Source organism: Leptonotus elevatus, chromosome 12 (assembly GCF_054856555.1).
Source record: "Leptonotus elevatus isolate MCC_2025b chromosome 12, RoL_Lele_1.0, whole genome shotgun sequence".
Lineage (NCBI taxonomy): Eukaryota > Metazoa > Chordata > Actinopteri > Syngnathiformes > Syngnathidae > Leptonotus > Leptonotus elevatus.
The window spans coordinates 11,155,230-11,176,197 of record NC_141250.1 but is presented as its reverse complement, the minus strand read 5'-3'; the positions used below and the strand labels follow the sequence as shown (position 1 = coordinate 11,176,197).

Below are 20,968 nucleotides of genomic sequence, written 5' to 3'. Positions count from 1 at the left end.
TCTTTGTATATTGCAGGGAGATGCGTTCTTACTGATTTTCTGCCCTCTATTGGTAAGTAAAAATATTACACACAAAAACAAACGTGATAATTTATTGAGAAAAATTGCAGTAAATACATACTGTATCTATGAAAACGAATATGTATACACAAATGGACGAGTGGATTGTTGCTTCTGTTATACACCAAAACCTAAAGTTACTTCGAAACGTTACTTTGAAAAAGCGAATGAATGAATAATTAGTCCAAGTATACAGCATAGTATAGTAGAAAAAAGAAAATAAGTACAATCTATTTGTGGACAGGAAATAAAACATTGTATAGAGACGAGTCTTTCTTGACACACAAAAGACATGAGAGGAAAAACGAAACAAGTGCAATGTCGCCACCTGGTGGCCATATATAAAACCTGACAGGCATCCCCGTGTGGCCTCTCAAATGACTTTTCATACGAAATATTTTTCATATGCAAGTAGTAGGCTACATCACATGACTCTCATTAAGGCATATTACCTTTATGGTAACTTCACAGCTATTGAACAGCATACAAATATCATTAAAGTCCCTGTAAATTGGTAATAAAAATATATCGTAAGTTTGACACACCATAGCGAAGGGCGTTAACGAGTTTGTCAAACAATTAAAAAAAAAATCATCACGTAAATGAGGCTTCAAAATCAAGGAAAATCAAGCTGTTGTTGATGCTCCTTGAACCTGCGTGTGCACGCTCAAATCAAACCCCTTTTAGCCACTCCCAGAAATCTGGAAAACACACCATGCCTCCACAATTGATATTGTTGTTCTCAATCATTGCAGCAATTATTTTCAAACCTATAGAAGCAAATCTCTGAAATCATTTGATATGGTCTTTGAAGAGAACATAAAACATACAATTGACTTTTGAATGGCTTGTACACTATAAAAATACAGCAGTTGAGTATTTGGAGTGCTTGCTCAACTATCAAGTGCAAAATTCAACAACCAAATCACGTTTTTGTTTCTCAAAAGAACGTAGCAAATTGACATAACAACTTGCCTCCGCACGTGCTAACAAATCGTGGAGCGTGATGCCCACTGTAAAAAAACATGTCAAGTACAACTGTCAGGCGTCCGTTTTGTCCCCCTGCAAGTTAGTTCAAAGTGTTTCCTGAAGGCCTCTCGTCAAATTGCCAGGTCTTCTTGCCTTCCTCGCCCGCTGCTCCCGCTCGTCTTGCTCAGACGACGTTTATCCTCAGCGCACCGCAAGAGCGGCGACGGCATAGGGTGGCAGTTATTGGGCATCCCCTGGGTCGCCGGCGCCGCCTGGTACCTCCGCAGAAAGTCGTCGTTATCCTCCAGGTTGTCCCTGCTGTGGTTGCGCTCGGCCGCCATGTTGGCCGAGTTCTGCTGCAGCGCCATCCTGTTGCTGAAGGGAACGGGCGCCATCGAGGTCAGGGGGTTGACGCAGAGACTGAAATCGGGAGGCGGGGTGTGCGGGGCCACCGGGCCGTCGGGTTCCAGCGGCGTCGCCGTGACGACCGGCAGGGTGCGTCGCGCGGCCTTCTGCCGGACGCACGCCCTCAGGCTCTTCCAGCCCAGGTAGTAGAGCTCCAACACGGACAGTGCCAGGGAGACTGCGGCCACCACCAGCATGAAGACGATGAAGATGTTCTTCTCGGTGGGCCGTGACATGTAGCAGTTGACCGGGTTGGGGCAGGGCGAGGCCGTGCACAGGTATAGCGCCTTGAGGAACACCCCGTAGATCATGTACTGCACGGCGATGAAGATGACCTCCATGACGGTGCGGATGAGGATGCTGAGGATGTACGTGTGGAGGAGCGGACCCGTGAGGTGCAGCCGCCCGTCCAGCCTCCCGCTCTCCCTCCGCTGCAGGTACTCCTTCTCGCCCTTCATCTCAACCCCGCCCTCCTCCGACCTGGCCTCCCTCTCCTCCTGCTCCCGCCGCCGGCGCTTCTCCTCGCCTCGCACGGCGTGCACGGCGTGGCCCATGTAGATGAGGGACGGCGTGGACACGAAGACGATCTGCAGCACCCAGTAGCGGATGTGCGCGATGGGGAAGGCGCGGTCGTAGCACACGTTGGTGCAGCCGGGCTGCTGCGTGTCGCACAGGAAGTCGCTCTGCTCGTCGCCCCACGACGACTCGGCCGCCGTGCCCAGCACCAGGATGCGGAAGATGAAGAGAACGGTGAGCCACACCTTGCCCACAGAGGTGGAGTGCTCCTGGACCTCCTCCAGGACGTTGCCCAAGAGGCTCCAGTCGCCCATCGCGGCTCACGGGCGCCGAGAGCACACCTGAGAAGGGATGACAAGATGGAGGCTGTTGAGGTTAGGAAGGAGCAGGAAGCGGTGAAAGCAATATACAGTGCAGGAACCATATTTGGTGACTTGGGTGTAAGTAATTGACATCTATCAGTCTGGAATGATACAAAATGAACCAATTTGTTGACCCAACTAAACAATCTGACCAATGTTTGAGTTTTTTAATACTAAAAGACCCGTTTCTTAACTCAAATTGACCCAAGTAGAGGATCGGTCCATTTTTGTCCCATAGTTGGGTTATTTTTGACCCAACAGTTTTTAGAGTGTGTGATTGATGGAACCGCAAATTCTGCTCTTTACCAGAAATTCCTGAAAGAAAATGTTTAGTCTTTAGTTTATGACCTTAAGCTTCAGCGCACTTGGATGGTCCACAATCAAACGAGCACGAGCAAGCCAACTTGAATGGCTTAAAAAAAAAAGAAAAAAAAAAGGCTTGTGACTTCGATCTGATTGAATTTATCAAAAAAAGGCAAAATAGTCAAATAGATAAAAATAAAAAAAAACAGGCCTTCGTCGAACAACACAAACACATATCTACCCACACAAAACACAAACATGCAAAAGCAATTCCCTTCAAAAAAAATTTTTGCATTATTTTTCTCTCAATTTATCATAGTTTACCCTTAAAATACAATCAATTAAGAGAGCAAAATTATTCATTTAAGGAATTCGAACAAATGTAAAAAACAAAACAAAAAAACAAGCGGCATAGAATATATTCAACTGCACTGAAATGAAATGTATAGGTATTATAGTTTATAGCCTAAAATGGCGTTTCAATGAGTATTGTGTTTTATGAAGGTTTAAAGGACAAAAGTAGATGTTTGTGGTCATGTGTTCGCGTTTAATCATCTCCATCAAAATAGCCACTCTGCTTGCGAACTGGACTCCGTGGTATGAAAACCATTTTTCCCATCACCGCTGCCAGTGGGAGAGGAAGTTCTCCAATTGCGCTTAAGTACACAAAGTGCTTGTTTTAAGAACAAATATGATGTCATCCCTTTCCAATAGCACCACTTCTTAATTCCGGCATGTGCATGAGTGACCGACACGAGCGGGTAAAACTCCGCCAGTGGGCAGGTCGGCTGCAGACCAGTTTGCCCTTTGAATGGCACGTGCTCGTGGATGTGGCCTGCAGCAGGCGTCCGCATCATCGCCGCCGCTTCTATCTCCTCCTGCATCCCCCAAAATCACCCTCAACACTCCCCACGAATGCTTTTTTCCACTCCCAGCATTCGTGAAAGTTTGGCCCAGACCCAAATGTGGCGCCTGCGTCTGGCAATGACCCTATATGGCGGCTTGACGAATGACCCCGTCATCAAGACAACATTGGCCTCTGACGCGCATGCAGCATACATGGCAACAGATAAGAGACGTTTACAAACCATCTCCAGCTATTGCTGGACTTGGCAAAGTTTGCGAAAACGTCCGAATGGGAGAAAAGTCGTCACTTACCGTTCCTCCACTTTCCATTTCCAACACTCCGCCCTAGAAGGCTTTGATGGAGCTTGCTGACCACGCTGACGCTGCTTATGTGTGCGAGAGAGAGAAGGTCTAAATGACCATGACCATGTGTCCACCCTATCTCCCTCCCTCGCTCCCTCGCTCCCTCGCTCGCTCGCCACACTCTCCATCAGGCTTATATATGGCAATAAGTGTCGGGCTTTCCATTGCAACATCGCGACACGAGACAAAAGAGTAGTACGGACGCACTGAAAAAAAAAAAAAAGTCAATGATGTGAGATGAAGTTGTAATTTTCAGCAGAAAAAAACTGTAATGTTATGAGGATAAAAACAGTATGTGAAAAAAGTCATCGAATTAAAAGTGATATAGCACTAATAATAAATAATAAATAATAAAATTCATGTCGTAATGTAGGTGAGAAAAAAGGTTGTTTATGGAAAAAATATGTTTTGGTGGAATACTGTATTACTCAAATTCAAGTCATTAAATAAGAAGAAAAAAAGTAATTACTCAAAAAAGTCGTAATGACGAGGAAAATGGCTCGAAGTTATGATAATAAAAATAAGAGTATTATGAGAGTAGTTGCCTTTTTTTTTGGGTGAAAATTGGTATTAACATGATACATTCTGGGAAAACAGTTTTTTCTTATGAGAATAAAGTCATGAAATTATGAAGAAAAAAAGTCATAATACTGCAACATGTTAATGTTTTTTTCTTAAAATAAAACTGAAAGGGTATGAGAAAAAAGTTGTAAAATGAGAAGGAAGTCACAACATTATGAGAAAAACTCACATTATGAATAAATAATGTTACAAGAAATAATATAATAAAATGTTATTAAGAGAATAAAGTTCTGAATATCAGAATAACACAAGAAAAAGCTATGTTAAAAAACAGTAATAAAAGTTATATTGTAAGAGAATCAAATTGTAATATTCCAATTAATTCGTTTGGAATATTATGATAAAGAAGTTGCAGTTTTACGAGAACTGTGTTGGAAAATTGCCATCATATTTCTGCGAGAATAAAGTCCTATATAGCACATTTCATACACAAGGCAACTCGATGTGCTTCACACAATCAAAAGTATGACCTCTAAAAGCATCCCACAAACAAAGCAAAGAAATAAAAAGTAGCATTCTAAAATTACTTAACATACAGTGAAATTGATCTTTAAAAATATCGTAATCATAGGCATGGGGGTAAAGCATAATTTTGAAACCTGGATTTAAAAAGCAGTTGCACTTGGCATCTTATTCCATTTGCAGCAGAACTGCTAAATACGGCTTCACCATGTTTGCTTTGAACTTTGGGTTCCACCCACTGACCCAAGATAAAAGACCTAGCATTGAGTAAAGAGTAATAATGTCACAAAAAAGTTCCAATCGTTACAATAATACACAAAGAAGTTGCAATCTTATGAGGGGGGGGGGGGGGGGGGGACCCGTAATGTATTTCAAGAAACAAATTGGAATAAAGTCACAACATTGAGTAAAAAGGCTGAGGGGAAAAAATGGACAGTTACGAGAGTAAAATGATGAAAGGTTGAAATTCAGTGGAAATTGATCCCATGCCAGCTATGTGGCCCACGACACTGCCTTCTGACAAACAACACATGGAAAAGGAAGAGCACCGGCTCACCAGAATTTAGTCAGAAAAGATTCCTCTTAATGAATCTCGTTTCTTGTACTTTGTGTCCACAATGCTGAAGCGTCACTCGGGCGGCTCGCATAAAGCCGATGAGCTTTGCTGGAAGTGAATCACAAAGAAATCGCCAGTACGAGGAAGGGAGTGAGAGTCCGCATGGCACAATAGCAGGAGGTTGAGCATGGATGGAAACGGCCACGTTCTTATCAAACAACCCACCGGGCTTTGTTCACTTTCTCACGTCCAACAATGCACATCACCCAAATGGCTTCGGTGATGGAACAACCCTTCTCATCCTTACTACAGACAGGCAGGCAGCTTCTTGTTGTTGTTATACCCCAAAGAAAAGATAAAAGAGAATACAAAAACAGGGGAAAAAGTCTTAATTTGTGTAGGGATAAACTTATTCTACTGGGGGGAAATAAAAGTAACCTTGGGAATAAAGTTGTCAATGATTCAGCAAAAGTTCCACTAAGGTTAAGAGAAAAATGTATGAAGTCACAACAAAAAAAGTGTAGATTTTATAACAATGAAGGCACAATACTAAAGGAGAGAATAATTTAGAATCATGATATGAAGTCTTAATGGCACGAGACAAAAGTCTGACGACCTGAGTACATTTGTAATAAGACCAGAAAAAAAGTTGTCAATTTACAGGAACAAATATGGATTTGTTTGCGCAACATAGCAATGAGAAAAAGTCATGGATAGAAGATATAGAAGTAGACATGTTACAAAAAACAGTAAAAGTAAAAATGAAAACGTGTCATTTACGACAATTCAGCAATTTTATGAGAATAAAGTCTTTATATAGAGAGAAATATTTATATTTATAAAAGTTGTAATATTTAGACAAATATTTTTAACATTAATGATAAAAAGTCAACATTTTATGAGAACATTCATACAATACAGAGAAAAACAGTTTTTATAAGAATAAAGTTGCAATACTTGAACCAAAAAAAAATATAAGAAATTTTATGAGATTAGTTGTAATATAAAAAAAAATTGTAATATAAGAAAAAAAGTTGCAATTCTAAGCATAAGGTTGCAATATTTAGAGAAAAAAATATGAGAAAAAGTCATAATTTAATTAAAATAATGTCAACATTTAAAGAAAAAATATGACAACAAAAATGCTTTGTGAGAGAAAAGTATTATATAATAATAATATAATATTCAGTCAAAAACGTAAATTTTTACCAACCAAAGTTGAAACATTTTGAGTATAATGTCATGTTAACGAAAATTAAATCATATTGTTAAGAGAAAAAAGATACAGTGTAATACGATGATATGAAGTTGTACTTTTCCGAGCGAAAATTCAAGAAGTCCTACGGTCGTGATTAAAACCTTGTCAAAATCATAATTTTCTGAGAAAATAGTTGACATGTCATGTTGTCTTCTTTGGACAGCAATTGAGTTGGAAGTGAATCAACAGCGCCTCTGCTGGCTGCTGCAATCATTACACCCCATTTTTTTCTTTCCACACAATGCAAAGATGGTAAGGAATCAATTATTATAGATTTAAAAAAAATTATAATTACACCCAAATAAAAAAATTAATGAATGAGGGTGAAGCTGAAAAACAAATTCCCTTGAATTTCCTTGTTTCTCTCAGTGCTCCCTTCTCCATCTTGTGTTGCTATTAACTAATTCACTGCCATTGACAGCTATAGACGTCCAAAAATAATTTTAACTATTTTTATAAGTTTTACTTTTTTTCCCCATTTTTGTTAACAAGAGTATGAAAACCTAGATTATTTTTGTACATTTAGAACAGATATAAAATTTGTGAACAATCGTGAGTTAACTAGTGAAGTCATGCGATTAATTACGATTACACATTTTAATCGCTTGATGCCCCTAATTTTTAACTATCTTTTCTTTTTTCTACAAAACTTGTTTTTTTTAATTAGGGGCGTCGGGCAATTACAATTTTTAAACGTAATTAATCGCATGACTTAACTAGTTAACTCCCGATTTGAATAAAAAAATAAATAAATAATGTTGTTTTTTTTAAAGAAAAAATATAAAAAATTAGGAGCGTCGGGCGATTAAATTTTTTAAACGTAATTAATCGCATGACTTCACTAGTTAACTCACGATTAATCACACATTTTATATCTGTTCTAATACAAAACAAATTCTAGGTTTGTATACTTTTGTTAACAAAAGTGGGCAAAAATGTAAAACTAATAGAAATTGTTCAAATAAAATTTTGACGTCTATAGCCGTCAATGGCAGCGAATGAGTTAATAAGCAGCCATTCATTATGGCGACGCGCCTGTGCAGCGTCGCGCTGTCACGTCTATTTACAATGCGCGTTGGCAGGCTAATGGAGACATAATGGACGACGGGCACTGATACACCGGGGTGGGAGTAATGCCACGTTCGAGTGGCACAAACAAAGAAGATGACGGGACCGCAGGCTTTTTCCACTCGCTTGCACTCTTTGCCGCCTTACAGGGAAGTGACACACTTGACGCCAAAAAACATCCAACATGTTTGGATCACTTGCGAATGAAATGTGAACTGCTGGAAACGTGTTATGAGCCATCGCTTAGTTGATTTATTATTTTTATTTTTTGGTGCTACAAGACAACAGCAATCGTGGAGATGCTGGTTGTACATTTGGTAAGGCATGTTTAAAGGAACATCAGTGAGGTCAAGCAAGTATTTACAATTGTGTTATGGCTGCATGATGAGTGAGAAAGGCTGATTTATTTCCTCCGTTATTTGACATTCTCTAGAGGGAGCCATGAGGCCACACAAAGTGGATGGCAGTCAAGCGGTAGCCATCACCTTAGATGGCAACAATCGCATACACGCTGTATTTCACATTTATCTCAGGCGTCCTGTGCGGTTCAACATGAAAGTCATGCTTTAAACAGGCACGCCTTCCGGCTGGCTTATTTTAGTCGAGTTTATTTTCAGAACTTTCCATAGTTTTGCGTGAAATGAGAAGTCCTCAATGTGGTGTCAATCTGGTTGTAAAAATAGAAAGCTAGCAGCTGCTTGGTACTGCCTTTAAATAGGGAATTCTAATGGAATATGACGGTTTTCTACAAGGGAGTGTTTACTTTTATGTTGTAACGCTAAAATAAAATATGTGGCAGACTCCTTTGTGTTGATACTTTGAGATGCAGTATAATAAGCAACATGCAACAGTGGAGCTTATTTATATATTCAACAAAAATATAAATGCAACACTTGCTCCCATTTTTCACAAGTTAAACTCAAAGATCCAAGACAGTTTTATTGTACTGGGAAATGATAAAAAAACGAAATCTGAAGACATAAAAAGAAGAAAAATCATTAAATGTAATTTGGGAAACATAGCAGTAAAGACATTTTGGTATTGAAAGTTTGTAATTTAAATGCTTAAATTGAATAAAAAAAAAAAAGGAAATTCTAAATGCATGAAAAAGGGGTGAAAAAGGTGAGAAGGACTAGGACCAAAAATTTGGTCGTTAATATCAAATCAAGTTTTAATGTTCAAGATTTTATGGCGTCAAGAAAAACCGTTTGCCAAAATGCAAACGTCTTTGCTACAGTTATCGGACCGGGGATGGATGTTGAACAAACAACATGTGCTGCATTCAAGCAGGGATGGGTGGGTACCTTTCGCATTTGAACCAGTTTCGTTCCAATTGTGGGTGCTGAGGTATCGATACCGGTACTGAACAATACCAATTTTCAGTACTTTTATTCATTTTTTTTTGTGATAATTAATGTTAATTTATTTAACAATAAAATAATAACAATAACAAAAAAAATAACAGTCACAACTTAAGACGCGCTTCGGAACATGGCACCGTTTGATTTAACGTGAATCGGTGCTGTCTTTGGTACCCCTTGCATCCGGATTTTATTTTATTTTATTTTTAGTTTTAATTTATTATTATATTTTGTTATTTTTTTTGGGGGGGGGGGGTTATCAACACTTGATGACTAAAGAGTATCAGTCTGAAAAAAAAGTGTTATTGAACATCCCTAATAAAGATACATGCCAAATTTTAAAAATGCTGAAAAAAACTTCACAACAATAAAACATAAATGCTATACTATATTCCAAAAGCCATATTAAAATGAAAAAATAACTTGAAGGAGAATAGTTGTCATTTTGAGAATGAAAAGTGTTATATTACACAATAGATAAAGAATACATGTTTTCAGGTGGCTGTAATAGACAAATAATATTTCAAGTAATCCCAATGTGGCAAACTGATTTGTTATCCGAGTGGATTGAGTTACAAGCTTGGTGGTGGTACCATTGTTTATCTGCACGCTGCCTATTATTAACCTTTGACGCGTGCCGGGAGTGATTCCTCGTGTGTATGCGCTGCAGCTGTTTAGCAGCTCGGCCGCTGGGGTGGCAGGCATATTTCAGCCACGAGTGCCAAGACTGCCATCCAGGATGAGTGTGTTTAGCTTAGCTGCCCGGTGGCGCCGTCACTTAGGCGTAGTCCAGTGAGCTACGGACCGCCGCCCCCCGCCGCCTGCACGGAGTCGCCTGTTGGCATCACGCGCAAGGCCGTCGGCGTGCGTATATCAGTCACACCAGCGCGGGTTCGCTTCCTTACATGGCCGCCTGGCTCGTCATCATGATGGAGATATTGGTTAGCTGTGTACGGCTGCTCGTCTCGTGTTAGCCTTATTTGGCTACTTGAAGGAATCATCCAAATGGATCTGCGTGGCAATCAGTCAAGAAAAATGATGATACAGTGCTATCTTGATGTATGAATGTCCCAGCTTGATGGAAGTAAAAAAAAAAAAGTGGAGAGCGCACTCCATTAAACAACAGCCATAGATATGAATAGGAAGGTTCTTTTTGAGCTGGGCACTGCATGCTAAGCTAATGTCTATGCTTTCCATTACTTTTGATGGGACAGTCGTGTCCTCTAAAATGGCTGCCACGTATGTCCATGCTCCATGAATTACCTTTCCTGGGAACTGTCGCCCCTGCCAACATGGCCGCCACATGGGCATGTCTGCTTGCCAGCTCTAGTATACTGTAGATCTGTGACAACAGCGGCACAACCAGGAAATAAGTGTAAAAGTCTCTGGCCAATTCTGGAACTACCAGACTTTGGCAGCTACTGTAGAAAGGAACGTTTTGAGTGGAGTGGACTTTATTTTCTGTCTGTTAAATCCAAAGTCCATAATTTCAGATCCATTAAATCGAGGTTTCACTGTACTCGCAATGAGCATGGAGAAGATGCTAACACTGAACTTGTTGCGCTTAAATTAAATGCAAAAATATTGAGGTGATTTTGTGGGCTGAAAGCGCATGTGCACTCGTGGTTCAGCATTCACAAAATTCTATTTGACCGATTTTTATTATCATTATTTTTTATCCATTGAAAACTGCCGCTCTATACTGCAACTGTAAAGCTGATTCTTAAAAACATTTACATTGAAAAATTAATAAATAATGGTAATTATTTTTTAACAACTAAAACTCAAGTCAAGTTGGAATAACAAATTAATGAATTTCTTCAAAAAAGTTAATTTGATTCATTTACTGTTTATTTATAATCCCTTGAGGAGACATTTAGTGTACTGTGCAGTTTTAGATTATAATTTAATTAATGTTGGTAATGAATGAATGAATTGATGTTAACAGATTTTGTTGATATAGAGTTTAAAAATAGTCCTAATCATTTTAAAACTATACAAATAAAATTGTATAATTTTGTATATACACCATATAAAAAGGCACAAATATAATATATATCAGTAACGTATGATATATACTGCACATGTGCATCTCAATTAATTCCATTGTAGAAAAATCCATTTATTTCGGTAGTTCAATTTCAGAAAGTAAAAACCGTTTGTTTTATTATATTGTTAATGTAGGAATTGGGGAGGAACTGTCTTTCTGAAAAGTATTTTCCGATGTGTTTAACACATTTAATTAATTCATCAGATTCCATCTTGTATACCATTAGATGTAACAATATTTTATTGATATAAAGAATGACAGTAGTTTGAACGTTGTATATCCATGAGTTTCCTCACTTGTGCAGCTCTAGGTTCCCATGCACACAAGAAGGTAGAAGAAAATCAATTAGTGGAGTCATACACAAAAGAAATCATTCAAACTTGAAATAAAATGCATTCATTAATGCTGATATTAATTACTGTAAAGGCTAATTTAGCCAATCATAAACCTGAAGAAAGTCATTCTTGGAAAAGGCACGGGAACGTTTGTATTTTTTTAACAGGCTCATATCGGGGTATAACAGCACACAATATAGAAAGAAGCCAGCCTTGAAAAGTCTCCTGAAGAAATTCACGAGTGTGATGACGTTTCGGAATAAAACAAGTGTGCCATTGTAAAACGCTAACATGGTGAGTAGAGTCGGAACTGTATAAAAGTGTTCACTTGAGGTCGTTTAGTTGAATTTGAACCGTATGACCTAAAGGTAGATTTAAATATTGATCGACAACTTTCGCTGAATGCACCTTCAGTTGCATCCTTGTAACCTGTTGGTCTTACCTGTTGTCGTCTTAGAAGCTTATTCCTGAGGAGCCTTCTTACTTATCCTCCTTAATGGTGGCCACCTTCCTTCTTCTTCTTCTTCTTCTTCTTGAGCTTTTTGTCGTCCCGACACCAAAGTCTTCCTCCTCACTGGGGTTATAAGAAGAAAAAGCAGGGAGGGGGCATCACACCAACTCACCCAGTGGCCCACCCTCTCTTCTTTGGTTCTCTCCTCCTCTTCCTCCAGCCTTAACAGCCCCCACGCCCCCCGTTTGCCTCGACACCCTTTTCTTCTTACATCCCTGGTGCTCTATTTTCTGCTGGGAAGCATTCTGCCGGCAACAGGAGGGGAAGTGGGATTGTTTTCTAGGATTAATGGCAATTCCGCTTCCACGGTAGCCTTCCATAGTGGACGTGCTTAAGTGTTGATTTGGAAATATAGCACACAAAAATGGGCCCAAATGTATGTTTGCCTTTTGGAAAATTCTGCAAGACTCTGCAATAATCAATAAAATCTTCTTTTTGTGTGTATGTTGCTCATCGCGGACGCAGCAGCTTTTTGTTTACGACATAGCTTGTAGAAAACTTAGCTTGTAGCGGACGTGGTTTGTTGTGATTGTTTTATGTTACGTTTTTTTGTGTGTTGTTTTTTGTGAAGCGCTTTGTGACAGCTAAGGCGGTTTGAAAGCGCTATATAAATAAAGATGACTTGACTTGACTTTTGTTGGGTCTCTCTGTGCGGCCCACGACCAAATGGCCGTCCATTGCCCAAGAATTGGGGACATGATGATCACCAAATTATCTTCTTGTGTTCCGAGAAGAGAAATTACTGTACAGTCTTGCCTTGCAGGCATCAAGTAACTTGCGCAACAATGCACTGTTTGAGAGGAAGTTGAAGTTTTAGCTGGAGGACATTCTAGAAGGTTACCAATAGAGAGATTGGAGTCTCTGAGTCGCTACTGGGCGGCGCATAAAAATGAACATTTCAGGATACTTGTTGGATTTGGGATGCAGATTTTTCCATACAAAATCATGGAAATTTAAATGATCTGCTTGGGAGTTGGTGATGGATGAATGGTTAGCACACCTGACAATTTGCTTTTTGAGCATAAATATGTATTGCGCATGATGAGTTTTGCAACAACTTTGAAGGTTGAATATTCCCTCAAATTCTTTCTTCATTATTCATAATGATTATGCAGCATGACTCCTTAATTCTTTCTGCTGGGTAAGTACCCGTGATGATTTTGTGTTCATTTGATAGGGACAGCATGATCCGTGGTGAAAAGTCACTTATCTAACTTTGATGTTGGGAGTGATAACAAAAAAAAAATTCCCCACCATGTATTAATAGCGATAGAAGGCCAATACAAACGAGGTCTTATGATAACATCTCGTCAGGAAGGAAAGGAACTGTGACCTGGACACTTCATTACATTTTGCATTATCAAATTATTTATTTAAGGATGGCACCTCATGGCCCTTTTTGCATTGCAGACATTAGAGAAGCTTCAATTGGTGGTTAATACTAACGGATAGAAAATTTGACACTTCATACTGATAACCAGAACCTGCCGTGACGAGAGCAGTGATGGAAAACAGTCCCCAATGCCAGCACGTGTTAGCGTAAACCCCCTCAACCCTCAACCCACCTCCCAGCCTGCCCTTCTGCCTGACACGCATCCGAGTTGGGCCTGGGTTTGACGGACATGTGTTCCTAAACATGCCGCCTGAGAGAAAGCCTGAGAGAGTTCCAGAGCCGGAACACAAAATAGGTTGCAAAGCTCAAGGTTGTTTCATGGGTGGGGAATTTGGAACTACGTATGCGGGACGTCACTCACCACTGCACACCAGCGCAGACCTCCCTGAACAACACCACTGGCATGTTGTTGTTGCCATTTGAGCACTCAACTTTCAATCCAGGTTACACTATCAGACAGTAAGAAAGGACAGTCGCTGAGCATTTCCCAGCAGTTTTTTTGGTTTGCTACGATACGTTTTGAATCCATCCATGTCCTCCATCCATGACGTGTCTGTCGTACTGTGTTAGCTAGCACTAAGCTAACCTTCGTCTCTCCGGTCTTGAAGTGACGACAAAGGTTTTAATAGATAGCCCAGATGGGCTTTATTGACTTTAGTCACCACCGATTTGTGCACAGCCCTACCAAACACCCTAAACCACTGCGGTCAGTCGTGTCATTAAGCCTTCTAAATAAGACCAATAGCAACAATGGAAGCCCAACAATAGGCCTTCTCCACCCAGTACGTGACAGTATTTCCATGAGTTCTCATGGACTGGGAACTATTTCCTCTCATGCATACTTGGTAGCCTGCGCATTGCCCGTGTCTGCCGGCATTGTTTTCATGGACATCATCATTACCGACAGCCGGGTTATTATTACGCCTGTGCTGACAGGCCGGGCAAAGCAAACGCAATGCGATGGTCAATGGCAGTAAATGAGCAGTGGAGGCTTCTTTGCTCATAATAGAGTGACTAAGCTTCATGTGAACAGGTGAAGGATTGCAAGAGGATGACGTCAAATGCGCTTGGTGGATGGGATGTGTATTTTGGACTCCTCATTCCTTCTCTGGAATCCATGCCTTCTTTCAAACGCTCATTGTGGATCAATGCTATTCTTACTGGATGAACTCTGAACTTGGTGGATGACTGGAATGTCCCACACTGGAGAAGCGGATGAGGTTATGGCTGCATTAATGAGTCACGCGATGCAACATTGTTTTTTTATTTTGTTTTGTTTGCTATTTCCCGCAGTGCCATTTCGAAATGGAAAATTGACATAAATCATGTAGAGCTGAGACGAACTGAAGTTGAACAGCTGTATAGCCCGAACTCTGCCTTTAGGTTCCAGTGCTTACAGTCAAGACTGAGTTGTGGTAAAGAGTCCATTTGTTCCGCAAATCTCCAACATCAGCAATGCATTAATTGAAATCATTCGCCTCTGTTTTCATTCCAAAAGATCGCGCTGCCTTTTCTGTCGACTATCAGATGAAACCAATGAAAGCCAACACAATCTCGAAACCCAACTGTCGGTTCCTCTCCCACCCTCAGAAGGAACAGGGTTATCAAGATGTGAATTGAGTCGGGAGGAAGTATGCTCTCTTAATGCCACTTCCACTTACCCCCCACCCCCGCACCTTCTCGTACCACCCCCTCCGCCACCCGTCATGTCACCAGTGTGTACTTCCAGCATCCCCGCGAGCAGCCATGGAGAAAGAACGGCCTAACAAACACAGGAAGACGGATATCTACAAGAAGCCCTCACCCAGACAAGCAACATGTTTGTATGTGTGTGTGTGTGTGCGTGTGTGTGAACTGATTGACTTTGTCTATACACTGTGTGTGTGTAGACCTATGTTTTCATGTGCGCACCATCTATCCCTAAAAACAAACAACAAATGAAAGGTCCGCATTGTTCTGGGTTCACAGGGCAGTCGGTCACAAGCAGAGGCCAACATATACGTCCAAGGGATGCCTAACTTTAAAACCGCTGAGAGTAAGTAAATCCTGGTAGAAACACAGCTGTCAGATCAAGTTCAAAAGCACAGCGGAACCAGAGTCAAAGCCTGGTCAAGATCATATAACAAGAGGCTACTAAATGCTTTCACATGGTATGTAGGCTATGCTCATGAATGCTAACATGTAATGCTATATACATCAGTTGGTTTATGTGCCAGTTATAAGAAGCTAACGCTATTCTGTGCAGCCAACAACCAAAGCAATAAAAAAGCCACTTTTCCATATCCAATTCAAGCTCATCTGTCTCGGTTTTAAGGTTTACGTGGTGTAGGTTGGAGGATCCCAAGTGCAGAAAAGCAAGGAGTCTCAAAAATAATTGATTTTCCAGAAGAAAAATGCAAACACTAAGGAGAAAAATGACATGACAAGGGTACGTGATAACTGACAGTAGCAGAAACAACAATGAACCGATAAAGACGGAACCCACAGGGAACTAAATACAAACAGACGAGACGATGAGATGCACCCGGACAAGCTGATTGGTAGACACAAAGGATCGGGCTGACGAGTAAGACAAGACATAAACATGGAGCAAAACTTAATATAATGAAAACAAAAATACGGATCATGTCACATCGAGCCGATGCTAAAAACATGAATGAGTCTTCTAATGCTCTGCATATTCCCAGCGTAATAAACGATAACCAATGTAAATGTTTTATGACTTCCCGTACGTCCAGGCTATTGTTCATTGGAGGAAACAGCATTCATCTTAACACACTTGCTGCTCTCTGTGAGTATGAAATGATTGCGGTAGCGGTAGCGGTGGTGCTCGCTAACATGCGCGCTGACTGCGCCACGACTTGATAACATTGTGTCCGACGGCCAGCCGACCGAGGGAACCCGACGGCGTGAAATCCTGCAAAAACGGACCCTGACACATATAGGGTGTTACCCTCCTCTGTAATCTTTCTCAAGACCTACCAACTGCACTTCCTGCCTTGGCTGACTCGCACGTACTGTAAGCAGTATACAGGTCCTCATTACGGTGCATTTATCAGACACCTTATTTCCTTTTTTACATATTTGTAGAAAAATCTCACAAGTTTCAAATTCCATCAGGTGCATTTAAAAAAAATCATCTGTAAGACATTTTAAGGGTAATGTAAGATCAGTGTGAGATACGTATTAAAGCGGAAGTCAACACAAACATTTTTTTTTTTTTTACAATAATATGTCAAATCCACCCGTTTTTAACATTGTCGGGGTGGGGGGCATTTTGCCACTTTCTGTCGACTGAAAATGACATTACATTTGCTTAGGGCTTGGGTAACAACCAATCACAGCTCAGCTTAAAAAAATTAACGGGTGAGCTGTGATTGGTCGATGCCTGAGCAACTGTGATGTCAGTTGATAACAAATGGCAAAATGGCCGCTCCCTGAGATGGAGAAAAACGTGTGTATTTTCGCTGCTTAACTCTAACTCATATTCCACAAGCGCAATGTTAATCAGAATGTCATGTTCAGACAACAACATTATTGTAAAGAACATTTAGGGCAAAGTTTGGATAGCAGTATTGGTTCAGCTAACTTTTCTTAACTTTGAGGGGGGGATAAGGTTGCACTACATAAGCTACTTAAACATCCAATCACTCACAGCACCTACATCCTCTCTCCCTGCTCTGACCTCCACCCAGCCCTTCACTATTGTGCCACCCTGTGTAAACCCACTTGGAGAGGAAGTTGTCCTTCCACTTTCCAAATACGGCTTTGAGGAGAACAATTCATGCTTCTTCTCTCACTGCGCAAGTGATCTGACGCTAACATCATGTTTAGTGGCTTGTAAAAGATTAGAAAAGTCCCAGATGTCTCTCGGGGCCAGATGATAACAAAAAGTGTTTTCTCATGGTTTGTTTGTAAACTGTAGCATCCAATTAGCATCAGTCAGTTAAATGAGGCTGTTGAGTGATTGACTACCTCTGACCTTAATATTCAATCTTTTTTTCATGGTTGTTGATGTGTCAGTAGCTCATAGGCATATTGTGAGATTCATATATGTTTTCCTAATTGGGACATTAAAAGCCAATTATGTCACGGTCAAAAGTCACATGCATTTGCCCTTTATAGGGTATACAGCAGAACCCCCAAAGTTGAACCAGTTCAGCCAAAAACTCTGAACAAATATGCTTCTATGGTCCAAATTCCATCATGCATGACGTCAAATGTGATGTCAGCAAAGGTTGATAGCTTTCCTGTGGCTTTTTAATCTATTTTATGCCGCTGTGGCATGGCCCAAAAATCAGATGGTTTTTCAGCAGGTTCTTATGTAATGGCTGGAAAGCAAAACCCTATGACTCAAGAACTGAAAATGTGTGTGTGTTTTCTTTGTTCGTTGTTTCCCCTTTAAAATTTGCTGTTAGTCAACCTTCAGAAAAGTGTTATTTTAGACAATTTTGGAATCAGAAAGGGGCCCCCAGTGTTGGTATAGAACGGGTAAACAAATACAAATCCCTAAGGGTCGCAAAAACATTTCCAAGAGAAAATGGAACAATTTGTTACTTCATTGATGTCAGTTCTGCCCTGCGACGTGCAACTTTTTCCCTTTGGCATTTTCTCATCAACATACCTTTAAAGCTAACATGAAGCCCCGTAGCCCAAATGAAAATCACCCCATTTGCTCATAATAACAGGTTCAAATGTGTGAATTGCAATCTAAAGCACCACAGTTTTGAATCAAGTAATTAAACATTCTCTGTATGCATGAAGACGGTTTGTTGTTTAAAAGTACCTCCCTGGAAATGTCATATTTCTTTGCTCAGGCTAGAGACTCTGAAAAAATTTTTTTTTTGTAAAAGGGTTATAAAATGTCCCAAAATGTATCCTGTGAAAAAAAATTACATTTGGTCTGGTTTATTTTTACCGTTTAGGTCTGGCTGTGACCTCTGGTGGAAGTGTAAAAGAGGAGCCAAAAAAGCTGAAACTCTAACCTCAAAAGTGGCTTTTTAGGCCATTTTTGCTGCCAGGTGGCTCTAATTTGTGAGTGAGCGGTAGCTTTCTTCAGGCAGCAACCTAAAGGAAAAAGGTCAATCGAACTCCTTTTAAAATGGGAAAATCGATGCCAAGGAAAAGTGAAATTCTTTTAAGGTCATTTTATTTTTGTTGGTGGGGGCAACTGGATTTTGTGCAACAATGAAAATCAAACGCCCAGGAAAGAAAGAGGCATTTTTAGGCTACTTCTGTGTCTGGTTGAAGTTTCTGGCGTAGAAGTGGAACATTTCTTTCTTTAGCCTTTCTGACAGAAAAATTCTTATGTAGTACCAAGTTCAGTTTGACATTTATTCTTTAAAAAAAAAAACCTCTCCAACACTCTGACGTGCAATTTCTCCACCAAATGGCTTATCGGATTGGCTATTACCCAACTTTATAGCTATCATAAAACTCGAGCCCGCGGACATAGCAACAAAGATCATAAGAATTGTGTTTCCCCAGTCCTAATTGTCACAAACTTTTGGTCAGTGGGGCACAATCATGTGTGCCCTAAAGCACCGTGTTTTTAACATTTGTACTCGCCAGTCATGTTCACTATGTTTCCTTGATTTGCTAAATAAATAGATGGGTTGTTAGATTGTTGTCATGTGTGTGACTGAGCCAGTACTTAAATTCACAAAGCTGTCTTTGCTATCTTGCATAAAGTATACAGCTGTAAGGGTCTGAGTCTTTATACTTAACCATCTTTATTGATTTATAAGCCCTATAATTGTACCCCTATTTTGCACCCCTGCTTAAAAAGTCTTTTTAACTTACTTTTGAATATATTTTTTTCACTATAAAATAGAGAATTCTTATTATTAAAAGGTGTTATACCCAACTACAGTAATGGAATAACTATGTTAATTCTTGATCTTACAGCATCCAATTATGTACAATGACACCAGAATTAGTTCAACTAAAGGCACTCTCAGAGGCGTGCCATTGGTGCAGACTGGTGCAGTAACAGGACATGGAAGGGGAAACCTTAAGTACAAATGCAGGTAGTGAGTCCAAACAACGCAAAACTTCTCACCGTTGAAACACACGGCTCACTTCTGTAATCTTACTTACCATCAATCTGGATAGACATCTCTGAACACAATAGCCGGTGAAAAATATTTACTGAGAAACTAAACTTTTAATTTTTACCATCACTTCTCAACAAGACTGCATATTTATTTTTGTGTGTTTTTAGAGCTGTTGTACTTGGTTTTTGACTTCCTGTCTTTTACCAAATTAGATCCATTTTCAAAGCGGCCTTGTCAGTTCTTAAAGTATCACTAAGGTCAAATTGGACTTTAAACTAACAACTTTAAAACCATCTGGCTGGTCCAGTGTGGTGAACCTCGTGTCTAGCTAATATTGCTGCTCAGAGTTGTATGCATTGCCTGTGCAAAATGTACATTCTACTTAGTAATAAGTGTAATGAAATCAACTTGTATGCAGGGTTGATCACGTATGTTTCATTGCACGCGTCATACACACTGTCATGGAGCGAAATGTTGGCTAAAACAGGCAAGATCAAAGTTTCAGAAAGATGCTTTTGCTTATTTGGTTTTATGAATAGTTGATCAATGTATTGCCGACTTTATGGTAAGATAAAATAGGAATGAGGTATTCGCTGCAGGCTCCAAAATGTAAGACAATTAGCCGATTGTTTCGACAATAACTGAAGTGATTACTGTACATTTGTGGTCAGCTGCATCAGTCATCCCGAGTGTACCACACATCATAAGAGCAGTAAGCACACAGACCAGCCACAACAATGCAATAAGTCAAATCCGCAATAGAAAAATACCCCATTTATACTTCTTTGGTATGTTTTTACAGCATGCATGGCAAATGCCCACTGGGCATTGCCCAGTGATGTTGACTATATATTCCTAAATAACCCAACTATGGGTAAAAAAAATGGACTGATCCTCTATTTGGGTCAATTTGACCCAATTTTGAGTCAATAAATTGTTTTTTTTAGTGTAAAACAACTCATAAATATTGGTCAGATCATTTACTTGGGTCAAGAAAATTGGTCATTTTGTATAAAACAACCAGAAAGTTGGGCCAAATTGGATTGGTCCATTTTTTTATCCATCAATGGGTTACTTTTGACCCAACTGTTTTTAGAGTGTAAAATGAACCCAGAGCCAACACTTTCTGTAGGTATAAAATACAGGATTGAACAGGATTTCTCATTCAATTATCTTCATCAAAATTTGTCTCAGCTGGAAATGGGCCTTCTTTCTGTTTTCACTCTTCTTCTTTCAAATGCACACAGTATTAAACAAAATAGTGTGCCGCCATCTAGTGGCCAAAAGTTAAATTACACCCAAAATAAACAGAAGGCAAAACAAATTTGAAAAGAGTATATTCCAAACTCGATTTTTTGGGGGCTTTGAATGTTTTATGTGTATTTAAAGTCTCTTTAAATTGTTTATTTTGAACTATTGCAGGCGCCTGGCAGGTATCCTCCACGATAAATGGATATACTGCTTCAAAACTGTAGGGGGAACCACATAGCCAAAAACAAACAAAAAACATTT

At 39.9% G+C, this 20,968-nt stretch overlaps 1 protein-coding gene across 4 annotated transcripts in view; it reads right to left on the bottom strand.

The window, feature by feature from the left end:
- Nucleotides 1-76: 76 nt before the first annotated feature.
- Nucleotides 77-20,968, bottom strand: part of gja5a (gap junction protein, alpha 5a) — a 33,574-nt gene continuing 12,682 nt past the window's right edge. Inside the window, exons 3-5 of one of the 4 annotated variants that reach the window (XM_086091852.1) lie at nt 11,939-12,252; nt 3,774-4,030; nt 77-2,291 (exon numbers count right to left, since the gene is read on the bottom strand). In XM_086091852.1, the coding sequence (XP_085947978.1) occupies nt 1,161-2,264 (1,104 nt within the window). In that variant the 5' untranslated portion in view covers nt 2,265-2,291; nt 3,774-4,030; nt 11,939-12,252 and the 3' untranslated portion in view covers nt 77-1,160. The remainder of the gene's footprint in view (nt 2,292-3,773; nt 4,031-11,938; nt 12,253-20,968) is intronic. The other 3 variants (XM_086091851.1, XM_086091853.1, XM_086091854.1) reach the window with 3 other exon arrangements.